General features: G+C 45.9%; 2 protein-coding genes and 2 non-coding genes across 4 annotated transcripts in view; all 4 read right to left on the bottom strand.

Annotated features, from left to right (window-relative positions):
* BAZ2A (bromodomain adjacent to zinc finger domain 2A) overlaps positions 1 to 4,072 on the bottom strand; it is a 34,446-nt gene extending 30,374 nt beyond the window's left edge. The window contains exon 1 of the mRNA XM_025883203.2: positions 3,895 to 4,072. The gene's annotated coding sequence lies outside the window, so the exon portion shown is untranslated. The remainder of the gene's footprint in view (positions 1 to 3,894) is intronic.
* Positions 4,073 to 5,736: 1,664 nt separating this feature from the next.
* On the bottom strand, positions 5,737 to 12,133 carry ATP5F1B (ATP synthase F1 subunit beta). The gene is made up of 10 exons (XM_025883002.2): positions 11,975 to 12,133; positions 11,320 to 11,502; positions 10,917 to 11,091; positions 10,153 to 10,274; positions 9,714 to 9,898; positions 9,043 to 9,201; positions 8,798 to 8,920; positions 7,941 to 8,153; positions 6,799 to 7,000; positions 5,737 to 5,997 (listed from the first exon to the last, which is right to left on the bottom strand). The coding sequence occupies exons 1-10, from the start codon at positions 12,099 to 12,101 to the stop codon at positions 5,900 to 5,902; spliced, it is 1,587 nt and encodes a 528-aa protein (XP_025738787.1). The 5' UTR covers positions 12,102 to 12,133; the 3' UTR covers positions 5,737 to 5,899.
* On the bottom strand, positions 9,998 to 10,069 carry LOC112832755 (small nucleolar RNA SNORD59). The gene has a single exon (XR_003210449.1). It is a non-coding gene; the product is annotated as a small nucleolar RNA SNORD59 (small nucleolar RNA).
* LOC112832756 (small nucleolar RNA SNORD59) lies at positions 11,182 to 11,257 on the bottom strand. The gene has a single exon (XR_003210450.1). It is a non-coding gene; the product is annotated as a small nucleolar RNA SNORD59 (small nucleolar RNA).
* Positions 12,134 to 21,120: the final 8,987 nt, after the last annotated feature.

Here is a 21,120-nt window from a genome sequence, read left to right as displayed (position 1 = left end):
GGCTAAGAGGGTTAGAAGGGTTTCTCTCCCGTTCCTGAGAAAAGTAGATTACCAGGGGAAGGAGTAGACAGGTATAAATCAAAACCCTTCTCTCCTCCCTAAGTAACAGATCTATAGGTCACCACTGAGAAAAAAATAAAGACCCTAACAGCCTACTGACCTTAAGTTTCTGAGTTAAGTGGGGGCCACACTCAGGGGATACGGGTCCTTCCTTCTGGAGAAAGCAGGGATCGAGCAAACTTCAGCTAAGGAATTCCCCACCTTCTCCAAAATAAAATATAATAAAGGGAGATGAAGAGCTCAGGGATTGAAAGTGGCTTCCTAAAGGGCCAGGGAAAAGAACTAGTATCTCTTTTTTCTGTTCCCTTTTCCAGGGCAGACGAGGGATAATCGTCCTCCCTCCCGCCCCCAATCGTAGAGCTGGCCAGTCAAGAGACGCGAGGCAGGGGAGGAGCCTGCGCCCGTCAGACGGGTGTAGCCACGCCCCTTCCCCCACCACCACACACCCACACACACCCACCCGCTGGCTCCACTACGCTCCGGAAGAGCCGGTTACTCCTGTGCCCCACTGACTCTCCCCACCCCTTCCGAGCCCAAGGCCTAGTCTCCAGGGAAACCTCTAGGACTATCCCAGCCAGGAGCGGTAGGGAAGAGGGGTGTTGGATAGGAGGGCCACCTGGGATTAGAAATGAAAGTGGGGCAGGATCCGTTCTTCCCATCTGGTGCAGAAAGACTTCAATTACCTTTCTCCCTGAAAGAGACCACCTCCTCATCCCATCTAACCAGAGATCTTCCTTGTTCTTTGAGCAAGGATGAGGGCAGGGTGTCAATATGCCCAACAGCTGGGTATTTACTTCTAGTCAGAAGCCACCCCAGGCAGCAGCTGTGCTTCTCCCCCCATCCAGACGACAGAGGGCAGACTGACCCCATATGTCCCCAAACATTCCTCAGTCCCATCAGATGTGGCCAATCACCCACCCCATCACCCTTTAGGAAGCTACTAGAAAGGGGAAGAAGGGGCAAATGGTCATCTTTTCAGCCACTTGTGACTGAATACTCTGAACCTCTCTCAAGCCAGGCCAGTGGGCGGATAATGAAGAAAATGAGAAGGGAGAAATTAGCACCTGCTCCCCCTTTCTCACCCTCCCTGTGTTTCTGCTGCACCACCCTGACTCTGGGGTCAGCTGCCACAGTGCCTGGCTCCACTCTGAAGCCAGATGGCTGGGGCTGGGAGGGGGTTAGAAAGAGAAAGGGAGAAAGAAGGGGATTCGTTTGCATCCCTTTACCTCCCACTCTCCCTCCCTCTCCCCCTCCAGATACTCCTGGAATTCACCCCCAACACCACAGCGGACCACCCCTCTCCTCCACTCAGCTCTCTTCCAGGCCATGGAACATGACTCAAGAGTCTGAAACAAATCCAGACACCCTGTCCCCTCATTCTGGAGTGGAGGATTGAGAGGGGGAAGGATGAAAGCATGAGAAAAGGGGCAGAGCTAGGGGCACAGCTGGACTTGGAGGGGGAATTCCTCAGTAGAGGTGAGGTAATTATTAAAGATTTTCCCTGTCCTCCCTGGCTGAATGGTTTATAGTGTTAATAGGGTCTAGTAGGATATAACCCCCTAACCATTCCAACTTGCTCCCTTCCCTCTCCAGGTTCCTCCAAAATAGCCTCCTCCCCCTCTATATTTTGGGGAGGCTAGATTCTCCTATAACACATCAAAAGGACCATAAACCCTCCTCCTCTCCAAGTTGGTATGTGCCCCCTCAGATTCACCCACAGACCTGTTTCAAACTCCCCAATGAGCTTCTCCATGGTAGTCTTAGATGCGACAGCAGGAGAAAGGCCTCAGGAGTGGGGACCCCCTTTGCATCTGAGCAGAGAAGGTTAAGATTCCCTCTCTTCTCCCAGCACCCGAACACCTTTAGAGGCTGAGTTCCAGCCCCTCACCCACTATCTCCCAACAGACCCTTATGTGCCCCCCTCCCCGCTCCATTCCCTGACTCTGGAGTAGGAGTGTTCCTAAGCTGGACCGGCCCACCCCAGGTCCAAGAAGAGGGGCTTTCCGACCAGGGCTGCTCAGCGGGTGCTGAGGTCTGACCCCCAAACTCCAGGAGAGGTGGGGTGGGGTGAGAGCCTTATAGAGAAGCTTTAGATGGGGCTTAGTTGAACTTGAAGGTCTAAACGGAGCAAGGCCCGAAAGTGTCTATAGGCTATGCTAAACCTCCAACCCCCACTTACTACGGGGAAGGGAGAGGAGTTGGGGTGGCGGTTATTCCCCCTCCCATTGGAGGTTAGGATGGCGTGGGAAAGCTCTGGATCCAGAGGGGAGGAGGCGAAACCCAGACCGCGGGAGAATTTTCTGGCGAGGAAGGCGCGGGGGAGGGGGAGATCCTGGGTCTAGAATGGGAGGGGTACTCGGGAGAGGTTGGCGGAGAGGCGTGAGAAGCCTCCGGATTCCGGTCGCAGAGGACAGGGGAGAAATGGGCGAGTAGATAGTGCGGGGGAGAGAGGAAGGGCAGCTCCCGCAGGGGGAGAGTCAGATCCTGAGTCTCGGGCAGCGGGTATCCCCGGGGCAGGGGACCACAGGAGCGGCCCTGCCCGGGGACTCTGGTCCGGGGCGGGGGTGCCGGGCCTCACCTGGAGCAGGGCCGGGCCGCGGGCGGCGGCGGCGGTGCAGGTGGCCCGAGCCGGGTGGCGGCGGCGCCTCCTCCCCCAGCCCTGGGCCGCCGGCGGAGTGTTGGAGGGGGTGGGGGGTGGCACTTAAAGGGGCAGGAACTACTGGGGTAGGGACAAGCGCTTGGGTAAGGTTATCGCGAAGAATCCGCTGGGGGAGGGGGAAGCGGGTGGCGTCTCCTAGGGGCCAGAACCAGGAAGGATCCCAGATGGAGGAAGAGAGGAGATCCCAGGAAGACGACAAACTTCTCTGGTGAAGTGGGGGAGGGTGGTGGGTCCGAACTGCAGGACTTGGAAGAGAGCTCCGCCCGCGCTCTCGGGACTCCGGCAAAGATCTCCTCACAAAGAAGAGTCCCAAGGACGCCAAGGAGGAGTGGGGGTGCCGGAGGAAGGCCGCGGCTGCTGGGGGTAACGCACAGCGACCCTGCTAGGCGAACAGGTTCCCTGGTTTTCAGCTCCACAAGGCCCCATTCCCTACAGCTGTGGAAAGGCACAGCCTCCTTCCCCCAGCACTACCCAAGTTTAAAAGCCTCTGGAATCAGGGAGCCACGAGGGCGAAGACCTCCTAGGCCTTTCAACCTCAATCCTGTTTCTCACTCGGTGTTAGTGACTGGAGCTTGGGGGGCCGCCAGTAGCAACCCTAGTGGGACTGCTGTGGGACCGTGAGAATCGGCTTTATTTCACTTTTCCCCCAACCACCACCAGCCTTGCAGCAACCTCTGGGGCAACAGGAAGCAGCTGCTCAGTGCAGCCCCCACCTGGTGGTGGGTCGCGGTGGGGGAGGAGAGAAGACAGGGACTTAAAAGGCCTGGGAGAAAATAAGGGGAGGAGGGGCACCTTAAAAATCCTCCAACGCAACAAAAAGTGGGTTTTACTTTTTGGGGGGAGGCTAGCAGTGAATACTGTAAAACATTACTTGAATTTCAGCAGCTTAAACGGGGAGGAGCAAGGGGTTGGGGCGTGGGGTGGGACGGTGAGGTGGGGGGGGAAGCCTCCACCTAAGGTGCAGAGTCTCAGGCTCTTCCTGGGAACCGGAGCTTGTCAGTGCTCTTGATCCCTTGGTCCGCAGACTCACCACCTGAGCCCTGTGCCCCTATAGACCCGTGTTCCCTTCTTCACCCCCCAAAAGAGCAAAGGTTAGGCCCCACCCCTGCTGAGTCAGCCAGGGAGGGAGGTAGGCATCCTTCAGGCCTTCCCCGGGGGCCGGTCCTCATACTTACCCATGTCCAGCTGGCAGGGCTCCAAAGCTGGGACCACCCAGCTCCTCACTGCCCTTGGTTCCCCCTTCACGTGAAGGCTGGTGTTAGATCCTCCTAAACTGTGAGCTGGGAACTAGCACGAATCAAAAAGCCAATGTATGCTTCCTGCGAACCACAGCCTGAACTGCTGTAGGGTGATGTCCCTGTGTGACAGACTGGGGTGGGGAGGGAGGAGGGAAGGGCGGGGCTTTCTCTGGGTGGAGAGGGAGGAGGAGGTGAGGACAGGGCAGAACCAGGAGAAATATGGAGGAAGGTTAGATCTGTGTTGACACTCCAGAGGCGTGGTGGAAGAGAGTGGTAAAGGGGGAAGGAAATAAATAGTTGCATCTAGTGAGAGGGAGAAGGTTCTCGATGAATACTGAGACACGTAAACGTGTGGGGGAGGGGATGGAGGGATACAAACGACCTTAAGGATCAGTTACCAGGTCTGCATCTGGGTAACGTGGGAAAACAAAGCAGAAAGAGCTGACCGCATATCCTGGGGCCTTTCTGCACCAGCTTCTTACCCACTGGAGTCAGGACCTAGAGGAAATGCCCCCACCCCCATAACTCAGCATTTCCCCAAATCCAGGCTTTTCTGGGAGCAAAAGACCAGGCACAGTCAGCTCAGGGGCTCCACCTTCTGTCCAGATCATGACACAGGAGAGACTAGTGCCAAGGACGTCATAGGCAGATGGGAGGAAACTTACAGGCCCCTACTCCACCCCTGGCACCTATCCCAAGGCCCCTCCCCAACCTTCAGCCCCCAGGGGCCTCTGAATTGGGATGTTTGTCCCCGCCCTGCTTCGACCCAACTTGAATGCCTCAGGGGTGGAGCCTACAGATGCAGGCTCCTCCTCAGGACAAAAGCCCCAGCTGGTTTGTAAACAGTCATTAGCTAAGAACCACATCCCAGCAAATGGCCTTTATGGATTTCAAAATGGTGAGATCAGAGTTCTTGCAGTCTCCAGTCCTAGCACCAGAGGGCAGTAGGAAATGGGCCCTAGCTCAGGAAAGAACACAATAGGGCACCCAAACTGACTTTGCACTGTAATAGGCACTTGTTTCACACTGCAATGGGTGTAGTTTTGAGTACTCCAACCCTGCACTTTTAGTAGCTAAAATGGAGGGGAACTTCTCTAATTCCATCATTTAGTTCAAAAGCACAATCCCACAAACCCTGGAAATTGCTTCTCCTTTTAAGATTCAATCTCCCCAGCTTTCCTAAAGGATCTTAGCAGAGATCAGGAAAGCCTGTTACTTTACACCATGCACTACCTCAAGGAATCTCAACTCTGGGCTTGCCCAAACTATGAATCAGCAGGCAGTAGTCAGCAACACTTTCTGAAAAAAGGTGGGGGAGATGGGCATGGAGAAAAAAATTCAGCCTAGGTTGAGAGAGAGGGGGCCCTTTGGACTAGATTTTTGCAGGTTATTAATCCTTCAGAAGCAGCATTTCCTAAAAATTGGGTTCATTCAATTCACTGACCTTTGTTTTGCCTTAGGATAGCAGTTCTCTGTAGACCCATTTTTCCCCAATGTGCTCTTCTCCCTATTGCTTTTTAGCCAAGCAGGAATAATATATAGAATATTCAAGATCAATCTGCCTCAACAAAAAGACCAAAGCTGAGGCCCTACTATTGAGGTCCTATCATCCTCTACAGGGAATCCCTCATAAGACCCACAGCTGTCCATCAAGACAATGGCTTTTCATTTCTGATGACCCCATTTGAAACATATGTGGACTACTTTATACTATTTCTTATGGCCACTCTAAAATTCAGTGTCATGTTGTCAGGACCAAGAAAAATAGACCAATTCTGAGGGGTGTACATTTTATTGGAAACCTTAAATACTCTTCAGACAGACAACGTCTTCAAACAAGGCTCTCATATGGCCTACAGAGCAAACCGAGATTTCTGGATTAGGGGCAAACAAGAAGCACAGCACACAAAACGACCAGTGCTTAGTTTGCCAAAGGACCTCCTCATGAATGCTCTTCAGCCAACTTATCAGCTTTTGCCACGGCTTCTTCAATGGGTCCCACCATATAGAAGGCCTGTTCTGGGAGATGGTCATATTCACCTGTATGAAGAAAAAAAAATCCACTGGTAAGAAGTGGAAAGATACATTTTTTGCAGTATATACATACTTCACCACTTGGGGCCACCAGTCAGAAATTTGTCATCCAAGAAATCCTAACAAAACTTCCATCACAAATCTAATTTACAAGACATCACACAGTATGGATTAAGAACAAATGGTCTCGGCCATACAACCTGGATTCAAATTCTTGCTCTCTACTTTGGCTGGAGATCAGGACCAGTTATTTTAAACTTAATTCTGTGCTTCAAGATCCCTAATTTGTAAAAACAAAATAATGCCTTCCTTACAAGGACCTGTAATTCACTAGAAGAGCAGCTAAGACTGAAAACACTCAGTAAATGTTGAATGACATCAAGTAACACAAGTTTCACTCTCAGAAGTAAATAGAGTATTTCCAAAGAATACTGATGAGAAATAGCTCATTTTTAAAACTATTTATCTGGCACAATATACTTATATATTGCTTGACAGTTGCTGGAATGGAAATATAGAACAATGGGCATTCAAGAGATTTCAGCTCCTCTGACATTTTTTTTTAATTTTATTTTTTAAAGATTTTATTTGAGAGAGAGAATGTGAGAGACAGAGAGAGAGAGAGCACATGAGAGGGGGAGGGTCAGAGGGAGAAGCAGACTCCCTGCTGAGCAGGGAGCCCGATGCCGGACTCGATCCCGGGACTCCAGGATCATGACCTGAGCCGAAGGCAGTCGCTTGACTAACTGAGCCACCCAGGCGCCCCCCTCTGACATTTTACATTCAGCTTTATACTCAAAATCTCACCTGCCAAAATCTGCTGGAATCCTTTGATGGTCTCCTTCAGAGGTACCAGCTTCCCCATATGACCTGTGAAAACCTCAGCTACCTGGAATGGCTGAGACAAGAAACGCTGTATTTTCCGTGCACGGGACACAGTCAACTTGTCTTCCTCAGAAAGTTCATCCATACCCAGGATGGCAATGATGTCCTGGAGAGATTTGTAGTCCTATGAGAAAACAAGAGAGATCTGAGTATTTATATTATTTTATTTTTCTTTTTATTTAAGTAGGCTCCACACCCAATGTGGGCTTACTCACAACTCTGGTATCAAGAGTTGGATGCTCTACTGAGTCAGCCAGACACCCCCAAATTCACATTTCTTTTAAATTTGGACAAAAACCTAAGGGTAAATACCACCTTGTATTCACACTGAGCTTTGTACAAAGCATTTTAGCACCTTACCTCACTTTATAACTGGAACAAGTTAGTGGTGAAGTTACATAGTCAGGATCACGCGGGCCCTCAGCTAAGATCAGGGTCTTATCCTCACTACTTCTTGTCTGGTGCCATTAGAAAAAATTAGATTCCAAATCTAAGTACCTGGAAACCCAAGAGACCTCATTCACACTCTCTAACAGAAACTGCTGGTTGGGGCACCTGGGTGGCTCAGTCGGTTAAGCGTCTGCCTTCGGCTCAGGTCACAATCCCAGGGTCCTGGGATTGGGCCCCGCATCGGGCTCCCTGCTTGGTGGGGAGCCTGCTTCTCCCTCTCCCTCTGCTGCTCCCCCTGCTTGTGCTCTCTAATAAATAAAATCTTAAAAAAAAAAAAAAAAAGAAAGAAAGAAACGAAACTGCTGGTCTTGGGGCACCTGGATGCCTCGGTTGGGTGTCTGTCTGCCTTTGGCCTGGGTCATGATCCCAGGGTCCTGTAATCAAGCCTGGCGTCAGGCTTCCTGCTCAGCGGGGAGTCTGCTTCTCCCTCTCCCCCTGTGCGCACGCACTCTCAAATAAATAAATAATATCTTAAGGAAAAAAAAACTGCTGATCTCATCTTTCCTTACTCCAAAGCAAATTACACAGGTCACTGGGAAAGATTTGGTATTAAATTAGTCCCCAAAAATCCACTGTACGACTTTATGGCCACCGATCTCACCTACAATACTCACCTGTAGGATCTTTTGCACCCCACGAGCAACATCATAATGCTCATTTCCAACAATGTTGGGATCCATGATTCGAGAGGTGGAATCCAGAGGATCCACAGCTGGATAGATGCCCAACTCAGCAATAGCGCGGGACAGCACAGTGGTAGCATCCAAATGGGCAAAGGTAGTGGCAGGGGCAGGGTCAGTCAAGTCATCAGCAGGCACATAGATAGCCTAAAGTGAGTCAAGAACCCATGAGAAGCAACAGGAAGCCAAGTAATTTGATTTAAGCCACCCCCCCTTTTCTGACCTCTCATCATCTCATTCCATCTTAGCATTTAAGAGTCCACCTCAAAAAAGCCTTCTTACCATCCTAATACCTGCTGAGTGAGCTTATAGATGATCTGGTCCGTCCAAGCTGTGATAAAAGAATTTTCTTGTCATTCCTTTTGTTATTCATCCTACATTTCTAACTCTATTGTAGTGATATCCACACTTTCAGTTAAAAACAAAAGACCTTGCATGACTACAATGGTTCACTAGATTCACTGAAAGTTAAAACAATTTAGACACTCAAGGTAATTTTACTGTGTATGTATGTACATACATAATATATATATATGTATGTATTTAATGTGTTTCCATGCAGCTCCAGACTCTGCAGGCTAGAAACCACTACTTTTGTGATCTACATTCACATGTATGCCTTAACCACTTTGAGCATTTCTTAATGTTTTAGGGTCTCTAACATGCACACATAGAATTTTACACATTATTTCAGGGAGCTCATTAACCTGGTCAAAAACATTGAGACATAAATAACTTCTCTGTATATACCTTTATACAAATTAGACCTTCATCCATTTAATGGTTCTTACCTGCACAGAGGTAATAGATCCCTTCTTGGTGGTGGTGATTCTTTCCTGCATGGTACCCATATCAGTGGCCAGGGTAGGCTGATAGCCCACAGCAGAAGGGATTCTGCCCAATAAAGCAGACACCTTAAAAAAAGAGAGAAAAACAGTAAGAACAAAGGTATTAGGGGTCTACAACTTCAGCCTCATCTGCACCATTCCACAGATAGGTCAAATGAAAACAGGTTCTCTCAAGCCTTCTCTCTTACCTCAGAGCCAGCCTGGGTGAAGCGGAAGATGTTATCAATAAAGAGCAATACATCTTGACCCTCTTGGTCTCTGAAGTACTCAGCAACAGTCAGTCCAGTCAGAGCCACCCGGGCGCGAGCACCAGGTGGTTCATTCATTTGACCGTACACTAGCGCTACCTGAAATAATCATACACAATCAGGAAACCTGGCAGAGAAATATAGAAGCCATATACCCAAGGTCCCCAAATCAGAGAAAACTACCAAAAATCCCTCCTTCTCAGAAAGCATCAAGATTTTGGTTTCCAAATTTCTTTTCCCTTTTAGAAATGTGGTTCAAAATAACACAATTTCCTAGAATATTAAGGCAAGATTCCTGAAATAGGAAGGAAATAAAACTAAGTGAGAGGCACAAAACAGGGTTGAGACATAGGAGTTACCTCCAAGTCCCAAAATTAACTTTCAAAGATGTGACTATCTACCGAAAACAAAGCCTGGAAACGTAACATAATGTCAAAGAAAGAAAATATGCGTTAGTGTATTATAAGTTGCAGGGAAAACACTGACAGGAATTTCCTTCGTAGGCCCACACGAAATGAAAATATAACACATGGCTTCAGCTAGTAATGCAGTCAACTAAAATGGTTTCCTGGCACTACTACCATGTGGACATAAATCAGCTCACTACTTACCTTGGAGGTAGCATCTTTCAAGTTGATAACACCAGACTCAATCATTTCATGGTATAAGTCATTGCCTTCACGGGTCCTCTCACCAACACCAGCAAACACAGAGTAACCACCATGGGCTTTGGCGACATTGTTGATCAACTCCATGATCAGTACCGTCTTGCCAACTCCAGCACCACCAAAGAGCCCTGGAAGAGGTTGAAAAAAAGAAATATTTAAGAGTTCTGTGTTCCCAAATAAGCAAACTTAGAGGAAAAAAAAAAATCACCCCAGTTTTCTATCTTTTCCCTTCTCAGGAATGGCATCTGGCTTCAGCAAACTCAGAAGAACGAAAGTCAGAAGCTACTCATCAGCGAAGGATAGATCTCAGTACCCACTCACTACACGGTAGGATTCTTGTTCCCACATTAGGTTTGGAAAATATGTACCAGCAGTAACATACCAATTTTGCCACCCTTGGCATAGGGAGCCAGCAGATCCACGACCTTGATACCAGTAACCAGAATTTCCTGCTCAACACTCATCTCCACGAACTCAGGGGCCTCAGCATGAATAGGTGCAAATCTGTGAAGGTAGGAAGAAAGTATCAGTGTCATGTTGTTGAAAGGTTCCTCTCAATTTTCAAGTCTAACCCTTTACTCACAATCTTATAGAACACTCCACACAAATTGCCATCTGGCTCCTCACCTAATGTTCTGCAATAAAGGGGATTCCACTTCTGTTATCTCAGGAAACAATAATCTCAACCCCTAACAATTTACACTGTCACAAAGATTTCCCTTTTACTAAGCCCTAACCTAACAGCACTTCTTCATGTATCAATAGGTAATACAAAGACCTGCTAGTTTTGGAAACCCTACAACCTAAGTCATTGGTATGAAAACTCAAATAACCAACTTGAGTCCCAAGTTTTTTCTTTTTACAATCAGAACTTCTGCATCCTTAATTTTCTTCAGAAAGACTGTGGTTTTGATAACAATATATCAGCATTTTAAGCATTCTCTGCAGGAAAATTTTGCTACACTAGAAGGTGTTGCCTTAAAAGTACAGAACTGGAAGAGGGGCCCCTGGCTGGCTCAGTTGGTAGAGCACATGACCTTTGAGTTCAAGCGCCAGGTCTGGTGTAGAGCTTACTTTAAAAAAAAGAAACGAAACCTGCAGAAAAAGCATTCCTTTGCATGTAGATGCAGCAAAAGGGATACTTACTGTTTGGTTTTGATGGGACCTCTCTCATCAATAGGTTCTCCAATGACGTTCATGATTCTGCCCAACGTCTCAGGACCAACAGGAATTTTGATTGGTGCACCAGAATCCAGGACTTTCTGGCCTCTAACCAAGCCTTCTGTACCATCCATGGCAATAGTCCTTACTGTGCTCTCACCTGTTAAAGGCATTGCAGGGTTATACAGAAGGACAAAGTAGGCTTCAGGTTTAATGTTCAGCTAGCACGAAAGACTAACTGAACAAGACTCCTTCTCAGTACCTAAAATGTGGCTTCAGCACACTCAGAAGAACGAAAGTCATTTTGACAAAATCATCATAGAAGGAAGACTGATTTGGGGGATATTTGGACTAAAGCTCTTTACTATTCTTAACAAACTCTACTTACCCAAATGCTGGGCCACCTCCAAAACCAGCCTGGTCTCCCTGCCTTGCACTTCCAGGGCATTTAGGATGGGTGGTAGTCCCTCATCAAACTGGACATCCACCACTGCACCGATAACCGCCACAATGCGCCCGGTGGCAACGCCTGCTTTCGGCGAAGGAGAGGTTTGGGCGGCATAGTCTCTGGCTAACAGACAAAAAAGATATTGGAAAAAATTGGGGTCAGAGCAATTAATGGTCATCGGAAGCCCCGCCTTAACCCATAAGAACCGGTAAATTCGGCCCACAACCGGCCCCCTCAGCTTTCAAGTAAGATGAGTCCGGAGGGAGCGCCGCACAGGAACCGAGAAAGCGCCTGCACTATCTTCCCATGCACAAAACCCCATTATTCGAGAGTTCCGTGACCCATTCAAGGGAAGGTCAATGCACCTGCCCGAACTTTTCCGTCACAGAGAGCCCCTTTTCCAAAATAAGATGAATTAGATCAAAGAAAGCTCCCACAGGTGATCTATTCTTGTTCTCCCGCCGTTAGAAGTCAGGGCGCTGGCCCTGACGTCCTTCTAACACCAGAAATACCTTAGGCCCGAGTGACAAACGGCCTCCGGCTCAAGGTCATGGGGAGGCAGAAACGAACCCAGCTCCCAGAGGAAGGCACTTACCAAGCTGGAGCGCTGCCGGAGTGGCCCGCAGTAAGACCTGGACTTGGGGTAGTGGCGCTGAAGGACCGAGTCCCCTCAAGGCCCCAGACGCCGAAGTAGCGGCCACACGACCCACAAGACCCAACATGGCGGAGCGCGGGTGGCGACTAAGCGCTGCAGAGGTCCGGGTCGCCAACTCCCCCGCCGTTGGGGCGAGGCCTACTCTGCAGTAAGCAAGTCCATTGGATGAATTTGCTGAATATCACTCTCAGTGCTGCTCCTATAGGTTAGTAATCTCTGATCTTCTCATCCATTGGTCGAAAGTGGTGCCAATCTGAATTCCTTATTTTTATTGGACATTGTCAGGTTAGGTGCAACCCTCAGAGCCTCGGAAACATAATTGGACAACAAGGATGTCAGTTGGAGAGGGTATGTGGCGGAAATACGTTTCGGAAAGGGGTGGAGTTCCTGTTGTGAAGCACGCGGGCTGTCTTTGGTCGTCCTTGGGCTCTCACCTTAGATAGGACCCTGAGCTAAGTGACCGTCTCAGGGGCGGGGGTCAGGGAAGTAGTGGAGTCAGGAAGCACCTCTGACGGTGACCTTGGGAAAGTCAGGAGCCTTCTCTAGACTCAAAACACGGTCTTTCTTTCGCAGTAGTGGAATTGGAAGCTTACAGGCAGTTCAGGATGTCAGGAATCCGGACAATCTATATCACTTAAAACTGTACAATGTAAGAAACTAATGTTAACCCAGTCATTTAACAGGTATGTGCCAGGCATTGAGGAAACAAAACATAATTAAGACTTAGGAACCTCCCTTTATTTTATTATTTTTTCTAAAGTAGGACCCACGCCCAGTGTGGGGCTTGAACTCACGACCCTGAGATCAGGAGTCGGATGGTCTACGGACCGAGCCACCCAGATGCCTCAGGACCTCCCTTTTTAAAGACAGAAAACAATGCAGTAAAGTGTAATGGATCCTGATTAGTACAGGGTAAAGTGGGTACACAAAGGAGGAGGGGATAAATTTGAATCACCTAGAGATGTAGGGGAATTGTCTCAAAGTGGAAGACATGGATATACCTGTTGTGAAACCGAGTAGAAATTCCTAGGGTAAAGTAGGAAGACTATTCCAAGCACATGACCGTATGTTCCTTTTGTTTAACTGTAGGTGAGGAAGGTTGGAGGTGAAGGAAAAAAAGAAAAGGGGTAAAGAGATTAGCAGGAGCCAGCTCTCAGGGCTTTGGATGAAGTGGAGAGTGGGCTGAGGTAGGTGTGTGGAAATGTTCCTTGAGTATGGAAATCAGAAAAACCAGGGCATCCTTTTCTGTAGTATTGATTTTATTTTTTTTAAGATTTTATTTATTCATTTGAGAGAGAGAATGAGATAGAAAGAGCATGAGACAAGGGGAGGGTCAGAGGGAGCAGCAGACTCCCTGCTGAGCAGGGAGCTCGATGCGGGACTCAATCCTGGGACTCCAGGATCATGACCTGAGCCGAAGGCAGTCGCTTAACCAACTGAGCCACCCAGGCGCCCCTAAGCTATTTGGGGGTGGGTTGGAGAGACCCTTAATCGATTAGAACAAACATGGCTATGTAGAGTTCATCATGGCGCTACCTCCCCAGACTTTCTCTCACCAACTCCCATAGGTTCTCATCTTTCTACATGATTGTGAAAAAGTTTCGTTTGGCATGTTAGAGCTATCAAATAATTAAAGGAGAAAACAGGAAGAGAAGGTTAAGTTTGGGGTGCCTATGGTAATCTTGCCGAATAATTAGAGGGAAAGAACCTAAGAAAAGAGCAATATGTATGGAGCAGGTAGAGAAAAATGAAACAGCAAAGGAAGCAGCAGAGGAATAAGACCAAAGACAATGATGTGAAGAATCAGGAAAGAGAGGGGCACCTGGTGGCACAGTTGGTTGGGCATCTGACTTAACATCCGCAGTTAAGCAGCCGACTCTTGATTTCAGCTCAGGTCATGATCTCAGGGTCCTGGGATCAAGCCCCACATCAGATCGGTGCTCAGCCAGGGAGTCTGCTTGTGGATTCTCTCTCCTCCCTCTGCCCCTTCCTCCTCTGCTTAAGCTCACTCTATCTCTAAAATGAAATAATCTTAAAAAAAAAAAAAAAAAAAAAAGAGGGGCACCTGTGTGGTGCAGTTGGTTGGGCATCCGACTCTTGATTTCAGCTCAGGTCCTGGTGTCAGTCTTGAGACCAAGCCCCGTGTCAGGCTCTGCACTCGGCATGGAGTCTGCCAGAGATTCTTTCTCTCCCTCTCCCCTTTCCCCCCTCCCCCGGCTCTCTTTCTAGTAAATCTTAAAACAAGACAAAACAAAAACAAAACAGGAAAGCGAATGTTAAGGAGAAAGTGGTCAACAGCATCAATCACATAAATATCCTATAAAATAAGGGCTGGGGGTATCTGGGTGGCTCAGTCATTAAGCGTCTGCCTTTGGCTCAGGTCATGATCCCAGGGTCCTGGGATGGAGCCCCACATTGGGCTCTCTGCTGGCAGGAAGCCTGCTTCTCCCTCTCCCACTCTCCCTGCTTGTGTTCCCTCTCTCGCTGTGTCTCTCTGTTAAATAAATAAAAATCTTAAAAAATAATAATAAGGGCTGAAAAGAACCAATTAGTAATGTTTGGCAACTAGGAATTCATTCCATGGCAAAGGTGGGTCAAAGATAATTTCAGTGGGCTGCATCATAAGACACGATACACATTTTTGATTTATGATCCATGTGCTTTCCATTACACTGGGCAGCATCCCAGTTATTAGGGTCCTATATATTTTACTAGCCTCCCTCAATTATTAGAGTTGAAGTTTCTGTAGATAGGCTGACACCCCTCAGAGTATTTATTGTCACTGGAGCCAGAGTGTCTAGGTTAAAATCGGTTTTGCTACTTACTAGATGTCATTGGGAAGTTAAATTGTTACTTTCCTCATCTATAAAAGATAATAAAATGGGAATAATCTCATAGGGTTGTTTTGAGACTTAAGATTAATAATAATGAAAGAAGTATTTAGAACAATCCCTGGCACATAATTAGCACTGTATTTGTGTTAGCTAGTATTTTTGCTTACTGTTGACTTAGTGTTAAGATCCTTTGGTTTTGTATCACCAACTTTGGTCTTGGCCAAAACTTTATTAACCATCAAACATTTATTGGTACACTAACTAAACCCAGGTGTCAAAGATTTTCATAAATTCCAGGCTCATTACTTCTTGAAATGTATCACACATTTCTTTGTCCTCTTAGCAGATTATCAAGTAATTTAACTTTTTCTTAGACATTTGGGTTATCATTAAACATCTTTGAATCACATTCCAATTCTAAATATTTCATGTTATTAAGGTAGATGAGCTGTTTCTCCATTATGCTCAATTCTGTGAACTTATTTTTGCTGTCAATGATTGCCCTCAGCAACTTTACGTCCTATTCTGAAATTAGAGAATCTGCTAAATTTGTAAATACTACTAAAAGTAAACAAACTTGATTAGCTTGGAATGAAATAGGCCTTTCTGAACAAACAGTGTCCTATTTTAGAGTTCTGATATGTTTTGGTCCTATTTCATGTTTCTTGATTCCCAGATAGGCCAAGGTAAATATTTTATGTGAAATACAAGCTATTTTCATGGGACAGTAGGAACCACAAAGACCTAATCTGGCTTCTTACCTGAAATGAATTCCAAATGACTGCATAATTTATGACTGAAAACCTTACTCATTGTAAGGTCAAAATTGCATTTTCTAACTCCTTATTTTACTGCTTTCCACAGTGGCCATGCCGCACATTCTTCCAGTACTTTGGTATTGACTATAATGTCTTTGTCTCTACATTTCTTAACTATCATTTTGGGTGATTTCAAATTCATGAAAATAACCCATTCAATACTCTAGTTTCAGAGTTAACTTCTTAATTCCAATTAGTTTTACATTCACATTTCACGTAAGCATGTTAACTCCTCTGCTTAAGCTCACTCTTAAGTCATTCCCAAATTTTATCCTTAAAAGTTCTATCTCAGAAATCCAATATTCTCTTGTAAGACAATTTTGGGTTTTGTTTCTTTACACAATACATGAATATATTCTAGATACACAGGGTAAGAATAAATCCTTTCACCAGTACCACTATCCCAAAGTCTCACTCCCCTTCCCAGAAATAACCACTAAAAGTTTTCCCTATACCCCATTCACTTTTTTTTTTTTAAAGATTTTATTTATTTGACAGAGAGAGGCACAGTGAGAGAGGGAACACAAGCAGGGGGAGTGGGAGAGGGAGAAGCAGGCTTCCCGCCGAGCAGGGAGCCCGATGCGGGACTCGATCCCAGGACCCTGAGCCGAAGGCAGACGCCCAACGACTGAGCCACCCAGGCAACCCCCCCCCCCCGATTCACTTTCTATCCATTCCATATACAGAGACCATATATATATATATATATATATGCCCCTGCACATTTTTTAAACCTCAGTGGAAGCATACTACAGAAAACTTTTTTTCTTTTTTCCAAATTTATTTTTTTTAGTAATTGCAACATCCAACATGGGGCTCAAACTTACAACCCCAAGACTGAGTCACATGCTCTCCCGACTCAAGCCAGCCAGGGGCCCTAGTACATTTCCTTTAATGATGATGACTGTACGTTATGCCCTAAGAGCATGTAATTTATTTTTTTTAAAGACTTTGACAGATAGAGCACAAGCAGAGGGAATGGGAGAGGGAGAAACAGTCTCCCCGCTGAGTAGGGAGCCCAATGCGGGGCTCGAACCCAGGACCCTGGGATAATGACCCAAGCCAAAGGCAGATGCTCAACCGAGCCAGCCAGGCACCCTAAGAATGTGTAATTTATTTGACCCCATTAATGGTCCATTTGGATTGTTTCAAATGGCTGTTACATGCAATAATGAATAAAAACAAATCTTGTACACATTATTTGTGTACACTAATACTTCTTTCATAGATTCCAAGAAATGTTAGCTTAAATTTTGTTCATTTAGACGAGATTCTGCTGAATGGTCTAAAACCATCTTGCTAATTTACCAGGTTCCCAGAATCCTTACCAAAATTTTTTAAAAAAATGTGGCTAATATTATATGAATGAAATTACTTCACTGATTTAATTTGCATTTCCCTGATTTCTACTAAGCTGGAACTTTCATGTTTATTGGCCAGTTATATTTCTTCAGATTACCTGTTCCTATCTTTTGCCCATTATTTTTCCTCTTGGCTTGTCATGATTAAGTGCTCTTCAAATGCTTTTTAATGTTTATATATTTTTTAGTACATTACTTATCCTTTGACCTAATAGCATTTTTTTTTTTTTTAAGTAGACTCCACACCCTGCATGGAGCCCAGCCCAGGGCTTGAACTCGTGACCCTGAGGTCAAGACCTGAGCTGAGATCAAGAATTGGATGCTTAGGGCGCCTGGGTGGCTCATTCAGTTAAGCGTCTGCCTTCAGCTCAGGTCATGATCCCGGGGTCCTGGGATCAAGCTCTGCATTGGGCTCCCTGCTCAGTGGGGAGTCTGCTTCTCCCTCTCCCTCTGCCACTCCTGCCCCGCTCGTGCTCACTCTCTCAAATACTTTATATATAAAAAATAAAGTTGGATGCTCAACCGACTGAGCCGCCCAAGTGCCCCCTAACAGCATTTTTTGGCCTATGTTATTTTTTTAAGACTTTAAGTAATCTCTACACCCAACGTGAGGCTCAAACTTACAACTCAGAGATCAAGAGTCACATGCTCTACCAACTGAGCCAGACAGGTGCCCTGACCTGTTAATGTTTAATGTCAGATTCATTAACTTTTCCTTTGTAGCTTCTAGATTTTATGACAGGAAGGAATTTCCCATAACATTAGGTAAGAATTTGATTAATAAATTGTTTCAATGAATGGGCCAGGAACAATCTGCATCAGAATCACCTAAAGCTACTCTATAGCCATTATAACCACTAGCCACATGGGGTTAAATTTAGGAAAAATTAAGTAAAAATTCAGTATGCCAGTCACATTAGCCACATGTCAGATTCTCAGTAAATATGCAGCTAGTGGCTACTCAGACAATAAAGATGTAGAACATTTCCTTTGTCAGAAAATCACACTGGACTGAGCTGATCCGCAGCACGGATTCAGAATCTGCATTTTAGGTCTAAAACAGTCACTGTTGGGCGCCTGGGTGGCTCAGTTGGTTAAGCGACTGCCTTCGGCTCAGGTCATGATCCTGGAGTCCCAGGATCGAGTCCTGCATCGGGCTCCCTGCTCAGCAGGGAGTCTGCTTCTCCCTCTGACCCTCTTCCCTCTCGTGCTATCTTCATTCTCTCTCTCAAATAAATAAATCTTTAAAAAATAAATAAATAAATAAAAATAAAAGTCACTGTCAAGCTTAAGAGGTCTTAAAACAGATCACTGGCTTCTACCCTCCCATTTCTGACCCAGCAGGCCTATTTGGGGGCCTAGAATTTTTTTTTTAAGATTTTATTTGAGAGAATACAAGCGGCAGAGGGACAGAGGGAGAGGGAGAAGCAGACACCCCATTGAGCAGGGAACCTGACGCAGTGCTTGATCCCACGACCCCAAGATCATGGCCTGAGGCGCTTAACCGACTGAGCCACCCAGACACCGCCAGAATTTGTATTTGTAACAAGTTCCTAGAGGAGATGGATGCTAAGTCCAGGGACTACACTTCAGAAATCACTGATCTCAACAGTTAAGTGAAAATTCCTGGTCCCTGCATAGACCTACTAAAGCCTATCTAGCATTAGGACCTAGGAATCCACATTATCACAAAGCCCCATGATTTTGGTATGTCAAGAACCACTGGGTTCAAGATGAACCACAGGGATACAGAAAGAAGGATCAAACTAGAGCTGTGGGTCTTACTAGTTTTGAGAATAAAGAAGGAAAAATGGTTGGGGCGCCTGGCTGGCTCAGTTGGGTGTGCAACTCTTGATCTCAGGGTTGTGAGTTTGAGTTCCAGGTTGGGTGTAGAGATTACTTAAAATCTTGGGGGCGCCTGTGTGGCTCAGTTGTTAAGTGTCTGCCTTTGGCTCAGGTCATGTGGGATGGAGCCCTGTGTTGGGCTCCCTGCTCAGCGGGAAGCCGATTCTCCCTCTCCCACTGTCTCTGTCAAATAAAAAATATTAAGAAAAAGTAAAAATAAAAAAATAAGATCTTGGGGTGCCCAAGTGACACGGTTGGTTGAACATCCAACTCTTGGTTTTGGCTCGGGTCATGATCTCGGGTTCTTCAGTTCAAGCCCTGTGTCTGGCTTCACAGCTGAGCTCAGAGTCTGCTTTAGATTCTCTCTCCCTCTCTCTTTGCCCCTCCCACTCGTTCTCTAATAAATCTTTAATAAAGTATTTTTAAAAAGAACAATGGTTGAGGGACAAATACTCAACAAGGCTGTTATCGTTGTAGTGGAAGAAGCTTTAGTTCTCTCACTTCTGAACTTGTGGTAATTTCGACGCATAGCCATGGAAATGCGATGCTAAATGGAGTATGGAAATTAAAGTCACTGGATTTGAGGCTAAAAAAATTTAGGTTAAAGTTCTGGATAGGTTCTTCACATAAACAATGAAATTATCCAGACTGAAAACTTAAGACTGCTAAGAGCAAAGGAAGACTGGCAGGATCTTAAATGAATTGTCATCATACCCTATTTGACCAGCTATGTATCTCTGGAAATCTTTCTCCAGGTCCCACTGCCAGTGTGTAAGTTTACCTTCATTTATTTATCTGACGGAGAGAGAGACAGCGAGAGACGGAACACAAGCAGGGGGAGTGGGAAAGGAAGAAGCAGGCTTCCCGCCGAGCAGGGAGCCCGATGCGGGGCTTGATCCCAGAACCCGGAGATCATGACCTGAGCCGAAAGCAGTCACTTAACCAACTGAGCCACCTAGGCGCCCCAGTTTACCTTTAACATTTGAATTGCCACATTAACTTGTTTCCTTATCTCTAGACCCACTCACAAAACATTACCCATGCTATTTCTGAAATGTATTCATTCAACGATTATTTACTGAGCTTCTATCACATGTCAGGTGCTGTCCTAACAACTGGAGATTCAGTGGTGATACACAATGTCCCTCACTCTTCTGGGAGAAACAGACCTCCAACAATAATCAAGTGTGGTTAATGTCTAAATTTCAAATCTACAGGCCTGAAAAGCATAAAGTAGGATAAAATAACTTAGGGAGATAGAGCAGGCCTCAGACAAGGTGTCTGCCTCCCCCTTTTTTACCGGCCTTTATGTTCTCATGCTTAGTATAACGCTTGGTGAGCCATCGGTAACAGCATTGAGATTAGCATACAGATTAAGTTCATTATCACTTGTTCCTTATCAAAAGAATTCCTACCAAACAGAAGAAATTAAAACCAGCTCAAACTAAATTGGTAGATAAAACCTTCATGCAATTATAGCAACTAACTGCCTTCCTTCCCTTCCTTGGAGGTGACTTTAGTTTAGGAAGTTGCATATAAGCACCTTTATCACCACGTATCAAATGGACAAACTATGAGAACAGATGCTATTCAAATTTAAAATTTACTCAAGTGATCCTCTCCCCAGTAATTCTCTTTAAAGCAATAATTACAATTCAGATTTGAGATAACAAGGACAAATATTTCTCAAGTTCCGGCCTATTGATGCCGTACACAAGGCTTGGTACCTGGCTCAGCAATAAGGGTTAATGAAATCCTATTCAAGTGTTTGAACACAAAATATATTTAATTCAGAAAATCTTAGAGGAGGGGTGCTTGGGTGGCTCAGTCGTTAAGCGTCTGCCTTCGGCTCAGGTCATGATCCCGGGGTCCTGGGATCGAGCCCCGCATTGGGCTCCCTCTCCCACTCCCCCTGCTTGTGTTCCCTCTCTCGCTGTGTCTCTGTCAAATAAATAAATTAAAATCTTTAAAGAAAAAAAAAGATCTTAGAAGAGACACAGGATGCAATCAGAAATCCATCAAGCTATACTTTATTGCTATAGCTTAATGGCTGGCGATAAAACCGATGAACCCTTAATGAATCTTTTAACTTCTAGAACTGATTGACAAAAACAGCTTTGCAAGAGAACTACACTAAAAATGCAGTTGAACTTTTTTTTTTTTAAAACCTGTTGTGATTCTTTTTTTTTTTTTTTTTAAGATTTTATTTATTTATTAGAGATCGAGTG

The sequence above is a fragment of the Callorhinus ursinus genome, unplaced genomic scaffold, assembly GCF_003265705.2.
Source record: "Callorhinus ursinus isolate GAN/ISIS: 27379988/994484 unplaced genomic scaffold, GSC_fseal_2.0 scaffold14, whole genome shotgun sequence".
Classification (NCBI taxonomy): Eukaryota; Metazoa; Chordata; class Mammalia; order Carnivora; family Otariidae; genus Callorhinus; species Callorhinus ursinus.
This window is presented reverse-complemented; position numbering and strand designations above follow the sequence as displayed.